A 13,558-nucleotide genomic window follows, 5' to 3' on the forward strand; every position below is an offset into this window, starting at 1 on the left:
CTTCATTAAAATTTTATGTGGCTGGCTGGGCACGGTGGCTCACACCTGTAATCCCAGCACTTTGGGAGGCTGAGGCGGGTGGATCACGAGGTCACGAGTTCGAGACTAGCCTGACCAACATGATGAAACCCCGTCTCTACTAAAAATACAAAAATTAGCCGGGCGTGGTGGTGTGCACCTGTAATCCCAGCTACTCAGGAGGCTGAGGCAGGAGAATTGCTTGAACCCAGGAGGTGGAGGCTGCAGTGAGCCGAGATCATGCCACTGCATTCCAGCCTGGTCAACAGAGACAGACTCCATCTCAAAAAAAAAAAAAAAAAAATTATGTGGCTGAGCACATGGAGAGGCACTTTGAGCACTTTGGGAGGCCAAGGAGGGTGGATCACTTGAGGTCAAGAGTTTGAGACAGCCTGGCCAACATGGTGAAACCCCATCTCTACTCAAAAAAAAAAAAAAAAAAGTACAAAAAATTAACTAGGAGTGGTGGGGCACGCCTGTAGATCCAAATACTTGGGAAGCTGAGGCATGAGAATCACTTGAACCCAAGAGGCAGAGGTTGCAGTGATCCAAGATTGCGCCTCTGTAACATAGCAAAACCCTGTCTGGGCAACAGAGCAAGAGTGTCTGAAAAAAAAAATAAATAAATAAGGAAAAGAAGACATCCAGAACCCAGATAGTCTTGAAGCAGGTAGAGAAAAGCTCAGAGCAAATAAGGAAAGAGACCACTACTACTCCTGCTGCCCTCCTCCCCTCACCTTGCCTGGTTCACAAGACAGGAGGAAAGAGAGAAAGAAACAAAAGTAAGATAAATAGCCAGACAACCTTGGCACCACCACCCGGCCCTAGGAGTTAAACAAAGTAATAATAATAACATCAACCCCTGGCCTAAACTACTTGTGTTATCTGTAAATTCCAGACACTGTATTAAAAAAAGCATTGTAAAACTTTGTTCTGTTAGCTGATGCACGTAGGCCCCAGTCACGTTTCCCGCGCTTGCTCAATTTATCACGACCCTTTCACGTGGACCCCTTAAAGCTGTAAGCTTTTTTTTTTTTTTTTGAGACGGAGTCTCGCTCTGTCGCCCAGGCTGGAGTGCAGTGGCGCGATCTCGGCTCACTGCAAGCTCCGCCTCCCGGGTTCACGCCATTCTCCTGCCTCAGGCTCCCGAGTAGCTGGGACTACAGGCGCCCACAACCGCGCCCGGCTAATTTTTTGTATTTTTAGTAAAGACGGGGTTTCACCGTGGTCTCGATTTCCTGACCTTGTGATCCGCCCGCCTCGGCCTCCCAAAGTGCTGGGATTACAGGCGTGAGCCACCGCGCCCGGCCGCTGTAAGCCTTTTAAAAGGTCAAATATTTCTTTTTCAGGGAGCTCGGCTCTTAAGACGCGAGTCTGCCGACGCTCCCGGCCGAATAAAAAACCTCTTCCGGCCGGGCGCGGTGGCTCAAGCCTGTAATCCCAGCACTTTGGGAGGCCGAGGCGGGTGGATCACGAGGTCAGGAGATCGAGACTATCCTGGCTAACACGGTGAAACCCCGTCTCTACTAAAAATACAAAAAACTAGCCGGGCGTGGTGGCGGGCGCCTGTAGTCTCAGCTACTCGGGAGGCTGAGGCGGGAGAATGGCATGAACCCGGGAGGCGGAGCTTGCAGTGAGCCGAGATCACGCCACTGCACTCCAGCCTGGGAGACACAGCGAGACTCTCTCTCAAAAAAAAAAAAAAAAAAACAAAAAAACAAACAAACAAAAAAACCTCTTCCTTCTTTAATCCAGTGTCTGAGGAGTTTGTTTGCGGCTCATCCTGCTACACTAAGAGAATGTTTCTCATTTATTCCAGGCATGAGGTCTCATGCATGTCTGGCTCAAGCTAGACAAAGCTGAGGACCCAGAGGTGACTCAGTCTGGCTGGTTGGGGAGAGAGGTAGGGACAGCAGGTCTGAGACACAGGGAGGTGTAGGGATTTGGGGAGCTCAGGGGAGGGAGGAGCCAGGGAAAGGAACTCCTTACTGAGAAGGTCCCCTAAATAAGACCTTCTCACCCCTGGCACCCTTTCCTGTTGTTTTTGCAGAATTTCTAGACCATTTATCTGTCCTTTGAAGACACACCCTAGATGGGGTTTATAGGCTCAGCTGTGAGATGTTCTAAGAATTAGACTTGGCTTCACCCTTCTCAGCTGTAGGACCTTGGGCACAAAACTTACCTTCTTCTGGGTTCCAATTTTCTTATCTGCAAAATGAGGTTGAAAACAGTTCAACAGCCTGCCATAGTACAGGTGCTCAATGGGAACTGCCCATCATTATTTTGTCACTATCCTTGACTTCCTACCTTTGCCACCTCCACCCACTTCCAGGCCCTGCTGAGTTAACCTGGTTTTCTTTTGTTTGTTTTTGAGATGGAGTCTTGCTCTGTTGCCCAGGCCAGAGTGCGGTGGTGCAATCTCAGCTCACTGCAACCTCTGCCTCCTGGGTTCGAGAGACTCTCCTGCCCCAGCCTCCCAAGTAGCTGGGATTACAGGTGCACGCCACCACACCCAGCTAATTTTTGTATTTTTAGTAGAGATGGGGTTTCGCCATGTTGGCCAGGCTGGTCTGGAACTCCTGACCCCAAGTAATCCACCCACCTCAGCCTACCAAAGTGCTGGGATTACAGAGGTGAGCCACCGTGCCCAGCCAGATTTAACCTATCTTAACCTGGCCACTTTTCCATCAGCACACCCTCTGCCCCATTCAATGGGCAGCAAAGCATAAACGCAAATTGCCCGGACTGCAGGGCCAGGCTGAGGGATTCAAATCCCGGCTCTGCTACTTCCTGGCTGGGATGACCTTCCCCTCCAAACCTCATTTTCCTCCTCTGTACAAGGATGATAGTAGCGTCTCCTCTTAAAACATTGCTATGGGGATTAAATAAGTTAACCACATAAGGACAGCTTCCAGTGTATAATAAGTGCTAGCAATTAATACTGTAATTAATATATAACAATACCCTCACTGGTCTTCTGGCTTCTACTCTGCCTCCTTAAAATCATGGTTCTTGAAAATAGCTGTGGCCCTAGAGGCTGGGCACGGTGGCTCACACCTGTAATCCCAGCACTGTGGGAGGCCGAAGTGGGCGGATCACCTGAGGTCAGGAGTTTGAGACCAGATTGGCCTATGTGGTGAAACCCCATCTTTACTAAAAATACAAAAAAAATTAGCCGGGCATGGTGGTGGGTGCCTGTAATCCCAGCTACTCAGGAGGCTGAAGCAGGAGAATTACTTGAATCTGGGAGGTGGAGGTTGCAGTGAGCCGAGATCTTGCCACTGCACGCCAGCCTGGGCGACAGAGCGAGACTCCATCCAAAAAAAAAAAAAAAAAAAAAAAAGGCAGGCGCAGTGGCTCACGCCTCTAATCCCAGCACTTTGGGAGGCCGAGACAGGTGGGTCACGAGGTCAGGAGATCGAGACCAGCCTGGCCAACATGGTGAAACCCTGTCTCTACTAAAAATACAAACATTAGCTGGGTGTTGTGGTGAGCACCTGTGATCCCAGCTACTTCTGAGGCTGAGGCAGGAGAATCGCTTGAAACCAGGAGGCAGAGGTTGCAGTGAGCCAAGAATGCGTCACTGCACTCCAGCCTGGGGGACAGAGTGAGACTCCATCTCAAAAAAAAAAAAAAAAAGAACGAAGAGTCACTTCAAACTAATATAATGTGTGGAGCTCATTTAGATCTTTTTTTTTTTTTTTTTTGAGACGGAGTCTCGCTCTGTCGCCCAGACTGGAGTGCAGTGGCCGGATCTCAGCTCACTGCAAGCTCCACCTCCCGGGTTTACGCTATTCTCCTGCCTCAGTCTCCCGAGTACCTGGGACTACAGGCGCCAGCCACCTCGCCCGGCTAGTTTTTTGTATTTTTTAGTAGAGACGGGGTTTCACTGTGTTAGCCAGGATGGTCTCGATCTCCTGACCTCGTGATCCGCCCGTCTCGGCCTCCCAAAGTGCTGGGATTACAGGCTTGAGCCACCGCGCCCGGCCTCATTTAGATCTTGAGTCAAGCAAATCAAGTGTAATAAAAAGGTATTTATGAGATATGATGTTTGACATTTAGCTTCAGAATCATTTGGGAAGAGTGGACGGGGGTAAATGAAACAACACTAGTCATGAGTGAATAATTATTTTAAAAAAATTTTTTTAAAGATATGGGGTATTGCTCTGTTGCACAGGCTGGAGTGCAGTAACACAATCATAGCTTATTGCAGACTTGAACTCCTGGGTCAGTCCCACTCCCTATCCCAGTGAAATAGCTAGGACTACAGGCTGCCACTAAGCCAGGCTTTTTTTTGGTTGTTTTTTGTTTTTGTTTGTTTTTTTTTTTAAAGATGGGAAGGTGTCTCGCTATGTTGCCCAGGCTAGGATTTTTGTTTGGGTTTTTGGTTTTTTTGTTTGTTTGTTTGTTTTTGAGACAGAGTCTCACTCCGTTGCCCAGGCTGGAGTGCAGTGGCTTGATCTTGGCTCACTGCAACCTCTGCCTCCCAGGTTCAAGCCATTCTCCTACCTCAGCCTCCAGAGTAGCTGAGATTACAAGCGTGTGCCACCGCGCCCGACTAATTTTTGTATTTTTAGTAGAGACGGGGTTTCACCATGTTGGCCAGGCTAGTCTTGAACTCCTGACCTCAAGTGATCCGTCCACCTCCACCTCCCAAAGTGTTGGGATTACAGGAGTGAGCCACCGCGCCTGGTCCCAGTCTAGTTTAGAACTCCTGGGCTCAAGTGATTCGCCTACCTCTGCCTCCCCGAGTGCTGGGATTACAGGCACGAGATAGGGAGCCCGGCCTAGGCACTTTCTATTCTAAACACTTTCCATTGATTATCGTATTTAATCCTAACAACGCTCCATTTTATAGATGAGGAAACAGGCCTAGAAAGAGAGCTAGAGGCCGGGCGCGGTGGCTCAAGCCTGTAATCCCAGCACTTTGGGAGGCCGAGACGGGCGGATCACTAGGTCAGGAGATCGAGACCATCCTGGCGAACACGGTGAAACCCCGTCTCTACTAAAAAATACAAAAAACTAGCCGGGCGAGGCGGCGGGCGACTGTAGTCCCAGCTACTCGGGAGGCTGAGGCAGGAGAATGGCGTAAACCCGGGGGGCGGAGCTTGCAGTGAGCTGAGATCCGGCCACTGCACTCCAGCCCGGGCGACAGAGCCAGACTCCGTCTCAAAAAAAAAAAAAAAAAAAAAAGAGAGAGCTAGAAAGGGTCACACAGCTAGAAACTGGCACAGCCGGATTCCAAACCAGTTACCCAGGCAATGTGGCTCCAGTCCAAATAACCCCGCCAAACTCCCAGGGATCGCAGACCTTGCCGGTTATCGGACTGGAGACCCACCCGTGCAGAGGACTTTTATGGGCATTTCCTGGTCCTTCCTGCACCAGGCAGGAAGGTGTACCGCCACTGCTCGGGAAGAATGCCGAGCTACATGCCACCCCAGGCCTAGCACCACGAGCATGGGCCAGGGCACCTCGGGACCACCCAGGCTTCCGAGGGGGAAGGTAGATGGGGACGTGGCTGAGAATCTTGAATCACCCAAGAGCGAGGTGTGCTGAGGCGCTATGCAAATAACGTGCCTTTTATTGGGCACTGAACCCGGAGTCCCGCCTCCGCCCTCTCTCGAAGAAATGGTCAGACTTTTTGCAAACGCCTTGAAGGGTGGAATTAGCAGCGAGCTCTTGAAACTGCCTCTGGAGATGGAACCCAGCGGAATTCTCGAAAAGAAGAAGGACATTAAAAAGAGGGGTGCGGCCGGCCGCGGTGGCTCAAGCCTGTAATCCCAGCACTTTGGGAGGCCGAGACGGGCGGATCACGAGGTCAGGAGTTCGAGACCATCCTGGCGAACACGGTGAAACCCCGTCTCTACTAAAAAATACAAAAAACTAGCCGGGCGAGGTGGCGGGCGCCTGTAGTCCCGGCTACTCGGGAGGCTGAGGCAGGAGAATGGCGTAAAAACCCGGGAGGCAGAGCTTGCAGTGAGCTGAGATCCGGCCACTGCACTCCAGCCTGGGCGACACAGCGAGACTCCGTCTCAAAAAAAAAAAAAAAAAAAAAAAGAGGGGTGCATGTATTGATTTCCAAGCGCAGTTTGTCCATGTTAGTATTGCACGTGCTTGACTCCAGTCAGCCACCGTAGGCCCCGCCACCGGCGGTGCACTTTCCGTCGATCCGGTAGCTTCGCGCTTGCTCACGAACTTGCCTGCCTAGCTGGCGCACCCAGCCCCTCCTTCCATTCCGTCTCCCCCTGCGCAGCCTCTGCCAGCCGGCACTGCGCATGCTTTCTGACGCCCACTTTGGTTCAGCGTGGGAGGAGGGGATGGAAATGAGGTTGGGCCGAGCAGCTCGCGCGCGCTCCCTTCCCTGCCCTCCCCCGACGCCGGACGCGCGCCGGGCGGTGCAGCTTCGCTGGTCCGAGGGCAGTGCAGCAGCAGCAGCAGCAGCAGCAGCAGCAGCGGCTGCGGCCGTGGCCGCGGCGGGAGGAGCCCGAAGCTCCGCCCCCGGGGAGGGGCCGTCCTGCAGGTGAGGGGGCAGGGGTTCGGGCGCGGATACTGGCTTGCAGGCTGAATGCCAGAATCACCCCGAGGGAGAACGGTTGTGGTTCGGACGCCTAGATTCTGGAGGGGCTGTGCATTGGTGCCTGAGCCTCGGGAGGGTGCATCGATGCTTGAATGTCTGATTCGGAAGGGTGCATTGACTCCTTTACGCTTGGGACTCTGAGGGAGAAGTCAATTAGGGGTCTCTGGACCGCGACACATGCCAGGTTCCTTACGTATCTTCCTCCAGGTCCCCCCTCTATCCTCCACGGCCCCATCCAAGCCAGGGATGAAATTTAACAGCAAGAAGGACGCAGTTGACGCGGCGTCAATGAACTAAGTCAAAAGCCGGGTAAAGCTAGGTCTTCGACGTGAAGCCTCGCCCACTGTGCTCATAGGCCCCTCCCCTGGGACGGTGATGAAAGACCTGCCCACTCCGCTCGAAGGCCCCCGCCTCCCGGGTCTAGTTTCAGAACAACAGACTTTGGTCCTATTTGTACAGCTCCGCCCATTCCAGGACTGCAGGGTCTGGTGGGGAAGGTCCCGCCCACTCTGCGCACAGGCCCCGCCCGCTCCGCGCTCAGGGCGGTCGCTGAGTTAGTTGTGGAGACCCCGCCCACTCTGCTCAAACACTTCAACCCTGGGTTTAGACAGCGAAAGGACTGCCTCTGGCTTGAATTTGCATAGCCCCGCTCACTGTGCTCTTAGGCTCCGCCCAACCGCTATGCCTGCCCTCGCCTTAGCACCCCATACTTACAGACCTTGCTCCTAAACAGTCTGATCCCTCATTTTAGGCCCTCCAACCCTATCCCCATCAGGCTGGTAATCACCGCCGTCACCCCCAACCCCGCGCCCTGCCCCTAGGTTCCTGTGCCAGCAAGATGCTGGAGCGAGGCGCGGAGTCCGCGGCCGGGGCCACAGATCCTAGTCCCACTGGCAAGGAACCGGTAACCAAAGAAGGTGAGAGTGGCCCCGCCTGTGAGTAGGGAGCACTCTCCAGGAATAGGGGCCAAGATAATCACATTCTGGGGGAATCTCAGGGTGAAAGTTTGAGGGCCCCAGGGTGATGACTATCTGGGATCCCCAAAAATGGCCACGTTCTGGGAAATCCTCCCATTTGGCTCAGAGAGAGCCTCAGTAAGCATTTGCTAGGGCTCAGGAAATTACAGAAGGGACGGGGCAGGGATGACATGCGGGATGTCAGGGTGATCACTGGGAAGACACTAGAAACGGATACATTGGTAGCTTTGAGGAAGCCTTAGGAGCTTTGGGATCCAGGAAAGTAACCCTTTGGAGTCCCTCAGAATGACGCCTGGGGGGAGGGGGAGCAGAAACATGCAATTTGGGGAGTCTCAATATGATGCTTGAGGTGCCCAGGTACACTTGGAGGAGCCCCTCGAATATCAAAGTCGTGGCGGAGCCTGGCCTAGGCCCAGGGCGTTGGCTGCTTCCTGGCGCCCACCAGCCCTCCTGTCCCCCAGCTCCCCACCAGGGCCCACTGCAGAAGCCCAGCCAGTCAGCTCCAGGGCCCACCGCGTCCGCGAGCGCGCCTCCCAGGCCTCGCCGGCGGCCCCCGCCCCAGCGCCCGCACCGCTGTCCCGACTGTGACAAGGCCTTCTCGTACCCGTCCAAGCTGGCCACGCACCGCTTAGCACACGGCGGCGCCCGACCCCACCCATGCCCAGACTGCCCCAAGGCCTTCTCCTACCCCTCCAAGCTGGCAGCCCACCGCCTCACGCACAGCGGCGCCCGCCCGCACCCGTGCCCACAGTGCCCGAAGGCCTTTGGCCACCGCTCCAAGCTGGCGGCTCACCTCTGGACCCACGCACCCACCCGCCCCTACCCGTGCCCCGACTGCCCCAAGTCCTTCTGCTACCCTTCCAAGCTGGCGGCCCACCGCCACACGCACCACGCCACCGATGCCCGCCCCTATCCTTGCCCGCATTGCCCCAAGGCTTTCTCATTTCCCTCCAAGCTGGCTGCCCATCGCCTATGTCACGACCCCCCAACCGCACCCGGCAGCCAGGCGATGGCCCGGCACCGATGCTCCAGCTGCGGCCAGGCCTTTGGCCAGAGACGCTTACTGCTCCTTCATCAACGCAGCCACCACCAGGTGGAGCACAAAGGGGAGAGAGACTGAGCCCTCCCTTGGCTCACTGTCCCCCTCTGCCGCCAGCCCTCGCCAGTAAGAGGTGGGATTTCTAAAACCGACCGTATGAGCTCCCTCTTCCAGATAGCTGGCAGAGGGCAAGGCAAGGGATTGGACATTTATACTGGGCTTGAACTCAGAAGCCCGAGGAACTCTTTGCTCCCCTGCTTTGGGGAGATCTCAAACCATGGACATGGAGCTGTGCTTTGACAGCCCTGGGCTCTGCTTCTCCCCACACACTTACATGGCAAAGGTAAAAAGTCTGCTACTATCGTGGGTTGATGAGGATTGTGGGCAAACAGGCTCTCTTGTTGTTAAAAGTTTAAATTGGTGTCTCCACTTTGGCCATATGACTGTATCTAAGAAACTGAAAATATATGCTTGTCTCAACTCTTCCACTTGTGGAAATTTATTCTATAAACTCATGTATGTGAAAAAAGCATTGTGTATAAGGGTGTTCACCGCAGTGCGACTGTTGTGGCCAAAGACTGGAAGCAACTCAAGTGCCCAAGAACAGAGGACCGACTATTGAATTATAGCCATGGAATGGAATAGGTAGCCGTAGGAAAAAAAAAAAAGTGCTGTATGTACGGATGTGGAAAGATCTCCAAGATACACTTGGTGATAAAAGGGTATACCACTGACCATTTAAAGACATTCAAGGCTGGGCACAGTGGCTCAAGCCTGTAATCCCAGCACTTTGGGAGGCCAAGACGGGCAGATCACGAGGTCAGGAGATCGAGACCATCCTGGCTAACACGGTGAAACCCCGTCTCTACTAAAAAAATACAAAAAAAAAAACAAGCCAGGCGAGGTGGTGGGCGCCTGTAGTCCCAGCTACTCGGGAGGCTGAGGCAGGAGAATGGTGTGAACCCGGGAGGCGGAGCTTGCAGTGAGCTGAGATCCGGGCCACTGCACTCCAGCCTGGGCGACAGAGCGAGACTCCGTCTCGGAAAAAAAAAAAAAAAAAAAAGACATTCAAAAGCCCAAGCTTCAGGTTGGGTGTGGTGGCTCATGCCTATAATCCCAGCACTTTAAGAGGCCAAGGCGGAAGGATAGCTTGAGCCAGAAGTCCAAGAGCAGTCTGGACAACATAGCAAGACCCCATCTCTACCAAAAAAAACAAAAGCTGGGTGTGGTGGCATGTACCTGTAGTCCCAGCTACTTGGGAAGCTGAGGTGGGTGGATCACTTGAGCTGGCAGGTCAAGGCTGCCGTGAGCTGTGATCGTGCGACTGCCTTCCAGTCTGGATGACACAGCAAGACCCATCTCAAAAAGAAAAAGGAAAAAAATCCCAAGGTTCAGAGCCATCCCTGACCCACTTCTTACAAGTTGCCAGGCCTTGGACAAGCTTTCTCACTCCTTCGGACTCAGATGCCTTTGCTGTAAAATGGGTGGGTTATAAGGCATTTGTAAGGGGCAAGCAACACCTCAGGCAAAGTCAGTTCCCCTCTTAGAGCCTGTTTCTCCCATTGTAAAATAAAGATGAGCAAGCTAGCATGGGACTACTCTTCATTCCACAAATATTAAGCACCTCCTGTGTGCTGGGCCCTGCATGGGGTGCTGGGGACACAGCAATGAAGACAGACCTTGTCTAGTGAGGAAAGTGGACACTAATTTTAAAAAGCAGCAGCAGCAGGCCACGCAGAGTGGCTCAGACCTGTAATCACAGCACTTTGGGAGGCCAAGGCAGGTGGATCACTTGAAGTCAGGAGTTCGAAACCAGCTTGGCCAGCATGATGAAACTCCGTCTCTACTAAAAATATAAAAACTAGCTGGGTATGGTGGCGTGCACCTGTAATCCCAGCTACTTGGGGAGGCTGAGGTACAAGAATCGCTTGAACCCGGGAGGCAGAGGTTGCAGTGAGCCAAGGTTGCACCACTGCACTCCAGCCTGGGCGACAGACCCTGCCTCAAAAAAAGAAAAAAACAAAACCAGCAGCAGCCAAGTCATTCATTCATCTATGTATGTATGTATATAGAGATAGGATCTATGTTGCCCAGGCTAGTCTGAACTTCTGGACTCAAGCAGTCCTCCCACTTTGGCCTCCCAAAGTGCTAGGATTACATGTGTGAGCCACCATGCCTGGCCCCAAGTCCATTTAGAAGAACAAGTAGGAGAGCCTTGGCTCCCCACCCCCTCAACCCAGATACAAAAATTATTACAAAGCTGTGCAGTAGTGAAATTGGTGGTGTTGGCTTGAAAACAGGTCAGTGGAAGACAACTGAGAGCTCAGAAACAGACCTGTGCTTATGCTGACATATGACAAACTGGACCTGTAGATCTGGGAGTGGCAACCTTTTCTATAAAGGGCCAAACAGTACAGACGGTACCTGACTTACAATGGTTTGAATCAGGACTTTCCAACTTTATGATGGGTTCATCTGGATATAGCACCATTGTAAGTCAAGGAGCATCTCTTTTTTTTTTTTTTTTTTTTTTTTTTTTTTTGAGACAGGGTCTTGCTCTGTTGCCCAGGCTGGAGTGCAGTGGCACGATCACAGCTCATTGCCCTGAACTCCTGGGCACAAGTGATCCTCCTACCTCAGCCTCAGAAGTAGCTGGGACTACAGGCACACACCACCACACCTGGCTTATTTATTTTTATTTTTGAGACAGTCTTGCTCTGTTGCCCAGGCTGGAGTACAGTGGCATGATCACCACTCATTGCAACCTCTGCCTCCCGGGCTCAAGCAATTCTCCTACCTCAGCCTCCTGAGAAGCTGGGATTTCAGGTGTGCACCACCATGCCCAGTTAATTTTTGTATTTCTAGTAGAGATGGGGTTTCGCCATGTTGGCCAGGCTGGTCTCGAACTCCTGACCTCAAGTGGTCCGCCTGCCTTGGCCTCCCAAAGTGCTGGGATTACAGACATGAGGCACTGCACCCAGGCCCCAGCTAAATTTATTTTTTATTTTTTTGTAGAGATGGGGGTCTCACTATGTTGCCCAGGCTGACCTCAATCTCCTAGCCTCAAGTGATCCTCCTGTCTTGGCCTCCCAATGTCCTGGGATTCCAGGCGTGAGCCACTGAGCCCAGCTGCATCTGTTACATTTTTAAGTTCTGCAGGCCACACAGTGTCTTCCACAACTATTCTACTCTGCCACTGTAGCAGGAAAGCAGCCACACACATTACAATACATAAATGAATGAGCATGGCTATGTTCCAATAAACATTTACCAAAATTCTAAGTAGGCTGGATTTTGCCTATGGGCTGTAGTTTGTTGTGACCTGACATGGATGAGTGGAGGATGGACAGACTAATCAGTAAATAAGGCTAAGAGACATGGGGAAAAATTAAGTTGAATCCCCTGTTGTATAGAAGAATGATCCCCCAAAGATATCCACATTTGAATCCCCAGAACCTGTATGTTAGCTGGCATGTAGCAAAAGGGACACTGCAGATGTGATTGAGATGGGTAAGTTATCCTGATTATTCAGATAGGCCCAATATAATCACAAGGGTCCTTATATGGGAAAGAGGGAAGCAGAAGACAGAGAGAGGTGATCATAAAAGCAAATATTCGAGTGATGGAAGACCCCAAGTCAAGGAATTTTGCCTACAAAAGGCAAGGAAATAAATTCCTCCTTAGAGCCTCCAGAAGGATTGCAACCCTGCTGACACTTGATTTTAGGCCAGTGAGGCTGATTTTGGACCACTGACCTCCAGAACTATAATAAAATTAACTTGTGTAGTCTAACGCCACTAAGCTTATGGCAATTTGTTACAGCAACAATGGGAAACTACTGCAGATCCCTACCTCACACCATATGCAAAAATACGTTTCTGGGAGTTTAAGATCTAAATTTGAAGAGAAAAACTCAAAAACATTTACATGGAAATAAGAATTATCTTAGTAACTCCAGAAGTAGAGACAATATCCTTAAGAGACAAAAGAGTATAAATCATAGATGAAAAGACGGGTAGGCCAAGCGCGGTGGCTCTCACACCTGTAATCCCCCAGCACTTTGGGAGGCCGAGACGGGCAGATCACGAGGTCAGGAGATCGAGACCATCCTGGCTAACACGGTGAAACCCTGTCTCTACTAAAAAAATACAAAAAAAAAAATTAGCCGGGCATGGTGGCGGGTGCCTGTAGTCCCAGCTACTTGGGAGACTGAGGCAGGAGAATGGCATGAACCCGAGGTGGAGCTTGCAGTGAGCTGAGATTGCACCACTGAACACCAGCCTGGGCGACAAAGCAAGACTCCGTCTCAAAAAAAAAAAAAGAAAAGAAAAAAAGTAAAAAGAAAAGATAGGTAAATGTGACCATAAATGAATATAAAGTTATGACTAGGATGGATGAGATGTAGTATTTTAAGAGTGTGTACCTGGCATATCCTATTATACAGTGGAGGTTAGGAAAGGCCTTGTTGAGGATGTAATGTTTGAGCTGAGATCTGAAAGTTGTGGAGGAAGGAGAAAGTAGAAAGTGTCCATAGACTAGATAAAGAACATGTGGTACATATACACCAGGTAATACTATGCAGTCATAAAATGCAATGAGATCACATCCTTTGCAGGGACATGGAAGGAGCTGGAAGCCATTATCCTTAGCAAACTAACGCAGGAACAGAAAACCAAATACTGCATGTTCTCACTTATAAGTGGGAGCGGAATGATGAGAACACATGGACACAGCTGGGCATGGTGCCTCACGCCTCTAATCCCAGCACTTTGGGAGGTGAAGGCGGGCAGATCACCTGAGGTCAGGAGTTCAAAACCAGCCTGGCCAACATGGCAAAACCCCCTCTCTACTAAAAATACGAAAATTAGCCGGGCATGGTGGCAAACGCCTGTAATCCCAGCTACTCGGGAGGCTGAGGCATGAGAATCCCTCGAACCCAAGAGGCAG

General features: G+C 51.7%; 1 protein-coding gene across 4 annotated transcripts; it reads left to right on the plus strand.

Moving 5' to 3' along the window:
• Positions 1-5,258: 5,258 nt before the first annotated feature.
• On the plus strand, positions 5,259-9,096 carry LOC105463851 (zinc finger protein 575). 4 transcript variants are annotated; one of them, XM_011711259.3, is made up of 4 exons: positions 5,259-6,538; positions 6,803-6,904; positions 7,417-7,512; positions 8,034-9,096. In XM_011711259.3, exons 3-4 carry the CDS (start codon positions 7,434-7,436, stop codon positions 8,690-8,692), a joined length of 738 nt encoding a protein of 245 aa, XP_011709561.1. In that variant the 5' UTR covers positions 5,259-6,538; positions 6,803-6,904; positions 7,417-7,433; the 3' UTR covers positions 8,693-9,096. The 4 variants fall into 4 exon arrangements, with proteins under 4 accessions (XP_011709561.1, XP_070943112.1, XP_011709558.1 ...); XM_071087011.1 differs by having other exon boundaries at positions 6,803-7,512; XM_071087012.1 differs by lacking the exon at positions 5,259-6,538 and having other exon boundaries at positions 6,554-6,904.
• The last annotated feature ends 4,462 nt before the right edge of the window (positions 9,097-13,558 follow it).

Source organism: Macaca nemestrina, chromosome 20 (assembly GCF_043159975.1).
Source record: "Macaca nemestrina isolate mMacNem1 chromosome 20, mMacNem.hap1, whole genome shotgun sequence".
NCBI lineage: Eukaryota > Metazoa > Chordata > Mammalia > Primates > Cercopithecidae > Macaca > Macaca nemestrina.

Coding starts and splice junctions, on each gene's coding strand:
- LOC105463851 (XM_011711256.3), top strand. CDS start 7,910: ATGATGCTTGAGGTGCCCAGGTACACTTGGAGGAGCCCCTCGAATATC.